This window comes from Lycium ferocissimum, chromosome 3 (assembly GCF_029784015.1).
Source record: "Lycium ferocissimum isolate CSIRO_LF1 chromosome 3, AGI_CSIRO_Lferr_CH_V1, whole genome shotgun sequence".
Taxonomy (NCBI): domain Eukaryota; kingdom Viridiplantae; phylum Streptophyta; class Magnoliopsida; order Solanales; family Solanaceae; genus Lycium; species Lycium ferocissimum.
The window spans coordinates 63426341-63438664 of NC_081344.1; the positions used below are offsets into that span (position 1 = coordinate 63426341).

General features: G+C 38.6%; 1 protein-coding gene across 1 annotated transcript in view; it reads left to right on the forward strand.

The window, feature by feature from the left end:
- The first annotated feature begins 3184 nt into the window (after positions 1-3184).
- LOC132048981 (two-component response regulator ORR21-like) overlaps positions 3185-12324 on the forward strand; it is a 29801-nt gene continuing 20661 nt past the window's right edge. Inside the window, exon 1 of the mRNA XM_059439663.1 lies at positions 3185-3358. Within this exon, the coding sequence (XP_059295646.1) occupies positions 3185-3358 (174 nt within the window). The remainder of the gene's footprint in view (positions 3359-12324) is intronic.

Here is a 12324-nt window from a genome sequence, read left to right on the forward strand (position 1 = left end):
ATGCATGAAGTGTGAATGCAATGCATATGCGCCGTACACATGTACTCCAATGATGGAACATCACATCTCGACGAAGATAACATGAGGGACCCGAAGTCATGTACCCTCGCGATTTCGGCAAAGACCTCGAATCGCTACCCGACGCTCATACCTCGATTCGGGATAAACATCGGACATCGGTCCTCGTGTCACTCTCTATCCAACTGAACCAAAATTTTATAACAATGTTTCCTTGTGTATCATCAATGTATCAACAGTATATCATGAAGGATGAGAATGCGTGCAATGTATGAGTTCAGTATCAATAATCAAGTCAATATCAACAGTACCACACATGGGCACACCAATAATATCAATAAAAGGCTACACAATAAGCCGTAATAGAATCAGTATCCTCGTCTCAAAAACACCAACCACTAAGGTGCTACAATATCATCATCAAGATATATCACTAGTCACCAATATCTACTATCTCCACGTGGCATCGAGCCAACAACAAATAGGACAAGATAGTCACACCACAACAGGGTGGCTAGCCCCAAATCACACAACAAGGCCAAACCTAAAGCAATATCCAACCCAACTTTATACCCGAAGGTTTACATGCATTCTCCGACAATATCATCTAAATATATGCTTCGTTAATCGAAGTCTCACCATAGGGTAAACCGTAACCTACCTAGAAGGCTGAACAGCAAGGTCTCCACAATCACACCTTAGTCTTTCCTTTCCTTTGAGCCTCGAGATAAAGAAAGTCTAAGCATTTTCGAATCATGAAATTAGAATCAAGAAGAACATCAATCAAACCCTACTTCTATCCAAGACCCAAATCCCGAACCTATAGAAAGAGATTTATGAACTAGAACGGTGAAACTAGGAATCTTTAGGCCTCAACATGAAATTAACACTCTAGGTGATCAATTCCCATCAATAACAAGCTAGAACAATTAACAAATTACTTAAATTCGGATTCTAGGCAAAACCCCCAAATTCGGGTATAAACCCTAACTTTCAATTCCGGAAATTAGCCACTAATTTGAAAGAATTCATGCAATAAAATATTCTAATCATCAATTCCATGCTTACTAGAGCTAACCCAACCAATAAATCAAGATTACAAAGCCTAGAATGAAGAACCCAATGAGCCCTCTTTCAATTCTTAAACTCTTAGTGAACTAGCATGATAATGGAATCCTAAGGTGATAATGAAATCATGAAATAGCAAAGAAGGTAGAAGGACTTAAGACCAAGATTTTCCCCCAAGAATCACCTTGAAATTTTCCCAATAACTCTAAAGTCCCTTAGGACTTTTAACACCTATTTAATGAAATTAACTGCCCGTCACCCGCTTCCGCATCCAACATACCGCTTCGGCAGTCCCATGACCGCTACAGCGGTCCTACTCAAATTGCTTAGGCAGCTTCAGCGGCAGGGTGACCGCTAAAGCGGTACGACTGCCGCGGTGCTAGTGCCTCCATAGCGGGCACCAAACACCATTCCCAAGTTTTTCACGAACTCAACCCAAAATCCCGACTATCAACCGAGGCCATCTGCTCACATATCAAATATGCAAACATACATAAAAACACAATACGAACGCACTCGTAGCCTCGGAATTCCCAACGGAGGTCTCGTTGACCGAGTCAACCCCTTATACCTCAACATCAACTTCCCAACCCAAGTCCCGAAATGCACCCGAGTGCATTGGGAACCGAACTAAATATACGCACAAGTTCTAAAAGACCATCCGCACCTCTCGAAATCGACGGATTCTCGGAAAAGGTCCGTTTACCTAAAAGTCAACTTTGAGTCAACTCTTTTTCGCTTTAAGCCCAATTTTCCCAAAAAGTCACCCAAATCAAATTCAAACACCTTGGGAAGCGTGTCAACGGTCCCCTCGGGTTAAATGTGAGCTAAACAAGCTCGGGAGTCAAAAGTGCCAAAAAGACTATAACGACCAAACGGGTCGTTACATCTTTAATTTCTTGCTTTGTATTTAATATTTAAGTGTGTAGTATTTCATTCCAATGCTTGAAACTTGTTTATGGGAATATTCATGATTAAAGTTTGGATTGAATCTCTTGTTTTGCTTATGTATTAAACGATTTTTATTTCTAATGAAGTGGGTTAATGTTTCTCCAATTACTCTTCAAGCTTTAATGTCATTTATTGGTTGCAAACATTAAGTGTGATTTTTTACCTTGGCTTTGCTTGGAAAAGAAAGTTAGGGTTAGGAAAAGAGTAAATAGCAAGGATTTGGGGCTTTAAACCTCATCTAATGACTTGAGCTGGGAATAGTATAGTTTACTTGAGGTTAACTTGGTTGTGCTTAATATCACACTCTAAGGCTTAGGAAAGCTTAGATTGAAATTCATTGATTTGGTTGGAAGACTTTCAGTTAGATCTTAGACATCATTACCTATTAACGTAAACTCGCTTTTAGTTAGAAAATCGTAAAATACATTGGATCGTTACTTGAGTGTAAATTCCCTTGTATCCATGCTTGTAGCCATTGATCATTTTACTTTCTTTCTTGATTAGTTTTGTCTTTGTTAGTTTTTAAGTCAAAAAATCAAATATTGAAAATGTGTTTTGCTTAGCTTAGTTGGTGATAAATCCTTAACTTTCTTAATTGCCTTTATATTGTTCTCTGTGGGATCGACCCGACTCATAGTTGGGTAAATTATATTGCGAAGATCGTGTACACTTTCTTTTTGGAGAGTGGATTTGGACGTTATCATTTTTGGCGCTGTTGCCGGGGAACAATTTGGCGTATTTAGGCTAGTTTAGGAAACAAGCTAACTTGTTTTGGTCCAAACTTGTCAATATTTGTGTTGTTATTTTCTTTGCTTTATTTTATTTTTATTTGGAAAATGGCATCATTCCATGAAAATGGATCGGAGGGTAGTTGTTTATACTTTGATGACCCTTGTCCTTATTGTGTTGGGCCCCATTCTTGGCAAACTTGTTTAAAGTCTCCCGGGGAAGGATTGTCACAATCTCGAATCCATGGATGGAGCAAATGTGATAGATTTAGTGATCAAAATGGCCATTGGGCTAATTTTCCTTATGTGTCCTTCCCTTCCCCGAACCCCCAATATGACAATTCTACTTTTTGTTGTGACAATGATAGGGAAATGGAAGTGGAAGAAGTTGAGAATAGTCAAAATAGAGAATTCAAGTCATGGTGGAATGCCTACTTGATGGAGGAAATGAAAATCAAAAAGCTTTGGAGGAGTACTTGGAAACTAGTCTTCAAATTGGCTTGATGAGCAAAGACAAAGATCCTCCATGGGCATTTGAACAAAATCAAGAAGAATTCTCAAACGCTCAATATGAGAAGATAATGCCGATGCTGGTGTCACGACCCAATTTCATAATTCGTGAAGGCACTAACTCCCACCAAGTTATAAGCCATCCACAACCCGTTAGAACAAATTAATAGGAGAATTAAAGCCGGCAAAAGAATCATATGAGTTATTTCAAATACTAGTTATCTTTATTTTCATAAAACACGATAATAGAGGTACAACCATCCCCGAATCTGGTGTCACTAGTACAAGAATGACTAAACGAGATATAAGTCTAGGCATACATCGGAAAGTACATAAGTTGTCCGAAATAAAAGACAACAATAAAGATAACTGAAGAAGATCCGGTGCCATGGATCAACTCATGGCTCCCCCCCGAATCGTCCAGATGACCCTCACAATGGTTAGCAGCGTCTCGAACTCTACTTGTATAAAAAATAGGACCTGCACACGAAAAGAGTGCAGCAAGTGTAGCGTGAGTACGGGGAACAACGTTTATTCAGCAACATCGTTGATCGAACCTAACAAAAACGGAAACGAGGGATGGCCTATGATTACTACTTCCACACTTAACCGCCATTAGTACACAATAGTGATAATAATATGTCAAGCCATAATAATCTCATTTTAAGCCTATGTGAAGCTCCCAAGCCATAAGCACATTAGGTAACCAAATAAGCATCTAAGTCCTTGGGCTATCAAGAGATCAAATAAGCGCCTAAGTCCTTAATCTGTTAGTCATCTCAAGCCAAAAGGGCAATCCAAACCACAATTAAGGCATAATAGACCATCAACTTACTCAAACCATAATAATAACAACGAGATAAAATGAATGATATAATATAAAGTGCAAATGCATGTAATGTTATGCAATACAATGCAATGTATTGCAAGGCCTTTCCATCATTTGGTATATTCGAATATGAATGAATCGTGACCTATGGGGGACTCGCAAGGTCCATATACCACCGCTCCAAAAAATCATCAGATCACGGACCGCTGCGGTAGCACCCTTGGGCCCGTATAAATCACGTCTCGGCCCCTTAGGCTCATATACCTATCAACTAGCCCATTGGCTCATAATCATCATCACTTCGTCTGGAATCATTTCCCTTCGGACCTTTCATTAGTGTCATCAATGCATATGAGATGCCATGATAAATATGAATATGATATGCTCAACAACAAGAAATCAATGCATACAGTAAAGGACCTTACTTTTTGTCATGATAAGTATGCAGGAGATATATAATAAGCATGGATATGTCATGCATCTCAATAAGAAGTCGGAATACACATAAGATTCCCTTTTTCAAGTTCTCATAATCATAAAGGTCCCACCTTTAGCCTCGTATACACAATAAGGTTCTGTCTCAGGATAACTTCATCACTCCGTCCGAAAACATTTCCCCTTGAACTCACGTATGTATCCTCAAATATATATAATGCATGAGATACAAAATAAGGCATAATTATAGCATGCACAATGACAAGAAGCCAACAAATATAGTAAAAGATCTCATCTTTATTCATTATAAGCTGTAAAAGGCCTATCTTTAACCAATTACGCAATAAGGTCATTATCTTAGCTTCTTTTCCATTTTTTGACGAATATTTAGGAGTGATGAGGACCACATATATCAGACAAGATAGACTCAGAGTCAAAGAGACAGAAAATACGGGCTTCATACCCCACTCACAGATCCATAGGATCATACTATCTACCAACTAGTGCCCAAAATATGGCATTCAGACCAACTATACAATTTAAATTGCACAAGTTTCCATAACATGTTACCGGTAACCGATACAAGTGCTCGTCACCTCATGGGTATCGGGACCTCCTTATTAACCCTGTTACACCCTCTTATTTAGATTTAAGTTAACAACCACAATACTTAAGTTAGAGTTTATAGTCTCAACATGCCTGGTAAGAACTCTAGCCAAATCACAGCAGAGCCTTGCCCTTCCGTAGAGCTTCCGAACGATCCAATCTGCTCAAATACAGATTAAGCATAAGAATACGAGACAAACGATACCTATATTACCTTATAGAAGACTTGGGTCCAAAAATTCAACCCATAGACCCCTTTCCAAACCCCAAAGGTCAATTTCGTAATTTTATTGGAAAACGATTTCAATATGGTCTAATTAGCATTCTAGGAAGTAATATGAATCCATTGATACCCATAATGGCATTCTTAAAAACCAAACCCAAAAGTCACCCAAAATAGGATTCCGAGCCACAAAGGGCAAAATAGTAAATTGAACCTAGAATCATGTTCCTCATACTTCATATAACTCATAAACCATAACCCATCCATTAATATCCACTAATTCATTCTCAATTGAAAGAATATTAGTCTCTTAAGTTAGGGTTCCAAAACCCACAATTCCCCTTCCTGAATCATGATTTCTAACATGAATTTCCATAACATTGGATGATATAATCATAAGGGAGGGATTAGGAACTTACCCACTTGAAGAACCTTGAAGAATTTCTGAAAAAACCACCCTTAGCCGAGCTCCCAAACTCCAAACATGAATGAAGTGTCTAAGGTTCGAAATAGGATTTTAATAGGGTTCTGCCCAGCGATTTCAGCTTCAATAGACTATGACTCGCGCCCGCGAGTCCACTCCCGCTGACAAACCACCGCAGGGGCGAAGGCACTTAAAGGATTCGGAGGTGCGCACCTGCGGACCAATTAGCGTAAGGGCTATTCGGCTTCAGCGAACGTGTTTTCGCAATAGCGAGACCTAACAACATTCCCTAAATCTCGCGCCTGTAGGCCTCCTTCCATAGGAGCGACCTCGCAGGGGCCGACAAGGGCTCGCAAGGGCGAGTACACCAGAACTAGCAAATCTCTGCTCACACACCCTGAAATCCCGAGACTCTCCCACAACCTCCTCGATACAAACCAAATATGCAGACACATCTAAAAACGCGCAACGAACTCATTCGCGCACTCGGAATTCCCAAAAGAGGTATCGTTGACCAAGTCAACCCCGAACGGCCAAAAACCAACTTTCCAACCACGTGACCAAAATTCTCCCAAGACCCCCGAGAACTGAATCAAGTACACAACCAGCCTATATTCGACGTTCTGGAACTAATAGAATCGATGGAATTCAAAAAAGACTCATTTACCCCCGATGTTGACTTTAGTCAACCCAACACTTAAGAACTTCCAAAAATCTCATTCTCACTCAAATCACATACGATGGCCTCAGGAATTGCGCTACCCCTTCCCCACAAGTCAAATACACTCTAACCAAGCTACGGGGAAGGTCAAAAGGGGTAAAATGGTCAAACATGCTAAAACGACCTAACGAGTCGTTACAATTGGTGGTCAATCATGAAAATGAGGAATCAAGAATTGAACACCCTCCAACCGAATCCATTCTCATCAGAGATGCCGAAGAAAAAAAAATTAGAGCCAACCATTGTCTTGCAAAAAATGGTGGAAGTTGACTCTAATTTGGGGGAAAATGAGAATGTCAAAATCCAAAAGAATTTGCAAATTGGGAGAATGAAGTCTCACTTAGAGGCGGACCCACCCTATTAGGAGGGGGGTCACGTGTCCCCCTAACCTCGGGAATACCCTGTACATAAATGGTGTATATACCTTAAATAATATATATATGTATTTAAAAGAACCCACAGAGATATGCATTGCTTTGGTGCATTTGGTTGTTGTGCCACTTAGATCCCTATATGACATCTAAGTTCGAGTTTCGCTTGCAGCACCTTTATTTCTAGTTTTTGTTGAGTTTGTTTTGTTTCCGTTCTAAACCTATTTTCGTTTCCAAACTTTCATATAATAAGTGACATATTTATATTAAGGCAGTGGTCATTGGTGCCCCCTCTGCGTCAAAATCCTGGGTCCGCCTCTGGTCTCACTCCAAGCATTTTTCAACATTGGATTTGTATAGTGACATAGGAATTGATTCAGGTACATCCACGTTAGATGGTGAAGAAGAAAGACAAGTGCCTAAGAAGAAAGACTAGTGCCTTACATCTTGCAGTTTGAAAGATCGAGAAGGCAAAATGACATTCCTCATTCGAAAGCCAAGAAGTGTAAAATGAAGAAATTGACGTTTAGCTTGTTCATCTACTTACAGCCCCCCACCGCTCGTGGTCACAAAATTGAGTCGAAGTTTGGTGCCCAATTTATAAGTTTCAAATGACGAGAAAAGTGGTAAAGTTGGTAACCATCGTGCCGCGACGTTAAATTAAGCGCTTGGTGGGAGGCAACCCATCATTTTTAGTCATTTCTGAAATTTTCTTTTTTTTAGAATAATTTATTTTATTATTGTTGATCATTCTACCAAGTGTCATAAGTTTTGGAACTGTGTTGGACAAGTTTGAGGTTTGGAGCAACAACAAAACAACGCAGAAAATGGGTCCATGAGCTAAGTTGAAATATTGTCTAGCAGATAGCTCTTGATAATGCACCAACAGCTCACACATAAAAATAGTGTTCCAAGCAGTTTTCAATTTTCCTGCGTATGTAACTGCTAACTCGCCTGTTTTTAAATAAACAAAAGAAAATGTGAACTGATTAAACTACAATTCACATTAAATTGGGAGGGTAATATGATTGCCTAGATGTCCCAAAAAGTTTAGTTAAAGTTCTGCCTGCAACCTGTTCGATGAATTGCCTAAGAGAAAATTTCATTAGTTGGTCAAGTCTGAGTAACCGAGCGATATTAGGAGATGTTTAGAAGTAAGTGTGGGATGGTTTAGGTGATATTCAGAGCATTGAATTTTGTATCCTTTGTGAGAATTGAGCACTTGTATGTAGTGCTTCACGCAACAATATGGTGGCATATGTTTAATAATGTCGAGTGACTTTTAACTGCTGTTCCTTCACTCTAAGTGTTTGAAAATGAGTTCACTTACTGAATTTAACCATGAATATTTTGTCTTGACTTGATTCCTTGGTTGCTTCTCCTTGATATCATATTTTAATGAAAAGAATTGTGTTTGTTTCCACGTGGAAACTGTGATGTTACCATTTTGTGATGTAAATTGTGATGAGTTCTTTGATGGTGAATAATTAGTTGGGTTCTTGGTTGTTTCAGTACATTCTACATGATTAGGGTGAGAACATTTGAAGATGGAAAGCTCATAGATTCAGGAGATTGAATTCGTTCATGAGAATGACATTCCTATCTTGAGAAATCTTTTCAACCGTTGAGATGAGTTTATTTTCTTACAGGCCTTGTTTGTGAAGAAGCACAATGCAATATGAAACATGCTCAGAGAATATTAGTTTGATGATGAACAAATGAATGAGAATCTCATGCACAAGACACCACATTTTAAAGATTTCATCTTGAAGAATGATTTGCAGGAAATGAGGTTGCCACGCCAGTTGAAGGGCATTTCTTTTCAGGGAGTTCCTTTTACTTTGCTTTAATTATATAGTTACATTGAGGACAGTGCAACATTCTAAGTTAGAGGGTGAGACTTTATTTTGATGGATATTGTCAGATTGGCTGTGATATGTCATGATAGATGATAACTTGGTAGATTGACTTTATTTTCGGATTTTTTTTTCCTATTACATATTTATATTAGTGTGATATTTTTTTTTACTAGGTTCTTTAGTTTTTCTAGGTGCGTGGGATGTGATTTTTGCCCCTTGATCAATTTGTGGCTTGCTTGGTACAACATATTTAAACCTTCGCATATGAATTGTTGGTTTTTGAAAAAAAGAAGAAGATTGAAGTAATGATTTTTGTTGTGACTTCTAGACTCAATGTTTGGCTCTTAAGTTCACCAGGTAGTCTTTTTAGGCTATGAGTGGCTTTCTTTGAGTTCATTTGTTTCATTTTAATTTTGGATACATATTTCACTTGAGTTTACATGTGCCATGTGTGGTAAGATTTTCGTGAGTTCTTTTTCATTATTTGTAGTCTAGAACTTGCCTAGAATGTGTTTCAAGGCGAAATTCTAGGTCACACTTGGTTTGAAAAATGATGTTAGGCCTTCTTTGGATCGTTTTTGCCTTAAATTTCCTACCCTTGCATATTTTCCTAGTCAACCCTTTTGAGCCTTTAACCTTTTCTTTGAAAATCCTGTTACAAGCTTTAACCTTTTGTTCTTTATTGACTTATCTTTTGATATCCTACCTCCCTAAGTGTTTTGAAAGTGCAAACATAGGCTAAATGCCTAAGTTTGGGAGTGATGGTTGGAGAAAGTTGTGATGTGGGAGTTACTTTAAAGGTGAAGAGGTGGAAAAAAATTGAAGTAGTAGAATAGAAAAGGAAAAAAAATTGGCAACTTCTGTAACGACCTGTTTAGTTGTTATAGTGTTTTGACCCATTTAACCTTGTTAACCCTTCCCCAAGTCCCGTTAGTATGATCTATGACTTAATGAAGTCATTGGATTGGTTTCCGCAAAGTTCTAGTGTAAATTGAGTCATTGATGGAGAAGCTAGTTAAGTTAGCGAGTTAGAGTTGACCACGGTCAACGTCAGGTTAGGATGATCCCGTTTCAATATTTTGGAAGTTTCAACATGTTAATATGATGATTTTGAACTTGTCCACAAGTTTTGGTGAGATTCCGAAGAGTTTCAGATGGGTTTGGATTTTGTCGCGCTAGTATTCGATGTTTTCGTCGTAGGTATGTGGATAGAAAAGGCTCCAGATTGATCAAACGACCTTTGTTTTGAGTGAGTTTTGAACCATTATATTCGTATCGAAATTAAAAATCTGTAGCAAAAAGAATTGTCGCGTTTCACCTCCGTATGAGGGAGTTATGACTATTTTAGTACGGACTGTTCCAGCAAGTCCGCTGTAGCGAACATAAGGCCTATATAGCGGGACCGCTGTAGTGGTCTGGTGACCGCCGCAACGATCGACAGGGGGAAAAAAACCCTATTTTAATACTTCAACTCCTAATCATTACCCCCAAGACCCCAAAGTCAGTTTTCAAGAGAGAAAGAGGCAAAATTCATTCCATTCTTTGGTGAAAGCATCTTGGAGGACTTTGACCGTTCTGAGGCGCTTCGAAAATTGAAGGCAGTTATGGCTTACTTTAGTTAGACTTTGATTAGCGAAACATATGTATTGTGTAGAATTGACGTGAGAAAGCATAATTAGGTCTTCGGACATGGTGTTTTGGTTGGATATTAGCTAGGTTGCTATGACTTCTGATTTTGTGGGCTCATCGCCATTACGTTATGTACTGAAATATGAGGTGTAGTTGTATTCATACGGTGGTGATTCGAGATGGATTTCTATTAGGTTGATTGTTGTTGATGGTGGCTTGTTGCCCTATTATTGTGATTAGACTTATTGCCTAAATTGTCGTGTTATACTCAGTTCTCTCTTATTGTGACATATATTATCGGAGAAAGGAAGGATAATGAGTTTAGGATTGAATTGTGATATAAATTTATGACAATACGTAGATGAAAATTTGATGTATGATTTATCGTTGATGATAATATATAGAAAAGTGGAGCTTCTTGGTGATTCAAGACTTAGTTGTGAGCCGTACTTGCTACATGTGGAAGTAAAGAGGGACACATGCTATTATGTTGGTTGAGACGGTTTGTATGATTCATTTCGTGGTTGAGTTGATCCAAGTCTTGATATGACTTGCGGCTTTGTGACTTGTACCTTCACTGTTGCTTTATTGGTTTGCATTGATTTACCACGTTTACACTCATTTATGCATTCATACACTCGGAAGACTTGTGGCATGATAACTTGTGTTTGACATTGATATTGCTAATTATTCATAGTCCATACATACTTGTGAACTGGGATACGTTGAGACATACATTGTGATGTGAAATTAGTGAAGAAGTTAATATAATCTTCTTGTTGTACTTGTGATACTATTTGATACATGGTACTTGATGAATTGATCATTGAGAGTGATGTGACAGTGTTACTATACATATGAAAAGACACATTTAACCAGGGTGAGGATATTGCCTAGCTGTGAGCTCGTGGTCCGAGGTTCGTTCCGGAAACGAGTAGTACATGATGTGGATCCGCGTCCGAGGTTCTTTCCGGAGCGGAGGATTTATGGCTCGGGTTCGATGAGTATCCGGAACGAGTGGTATATGGACACCATGGGTCCCCTGTAGGTCATGACTACTGAGTAATGACATCAGTTAGCATGTGTGTACAGTTCGAGTGATTGGCTAGTGCATGGCATTGCATTGCACGTCATCATATTTTGCATTGCACGTCATTACATTTTATTCTGCATTATTGTATGCTCGTTTGTTTCTGATTTTGGTATGGATGTTGAATGTCTATTGTGATATAAATATGACCATTGACTGAGTTAAATTGTGGATTAGTGACTCTACCTAGGGAAGGAACTTGGACTTGTGATTATCAGGTGAGATTATTGAAACTTGACATACTTGTGGTTTAGAAGCTTCATCTTAGGCTGTGACTCTGTTATGAAATGTTCTGTGACTTGGACTTGAGTATTAAGTGCCTATCTGTTTATTCTGTTGATTTTATACTTATATGCGTGAACTAATCTTAGTCGGCCTATGATGCTTACCGGTACATAGTGTTTGTACTGATACTACCTGCTTTTTGAGTGCGGATTGTGTTTCGGTAGATTTCATCAGGTACTACATCTCTAGCTTGAAGCTAGTTAGCTTGATCGGATCCGAGGGTGAGCTTATCCATGCCATGCCACACAAGATCTCTTTTCCCGTATGTCTATTTTCATTCCAAACATTATTTGTTATTATATTTGAGATATACTTTATTCTTTAGACATTGTTAGTTAGAGTCCTTGTATGATGACTTTCAGATTTTGGGGGGGTAATAGTTAGACTTGCGCACTTATATTATCTATTAACTATGACTTGTTTTATTTATTCATTCATTCACTTATCTATTGACTGTTAATAAATGATTAATGAAGTTGAAATTGGCTAATGATTAATGGATTAACGGGTAAGGGTTCGCCTACTAGTGATAATAAGGTAGGTGCCTGCAAAATCGGTAATTAGGGTCGTGACAAAT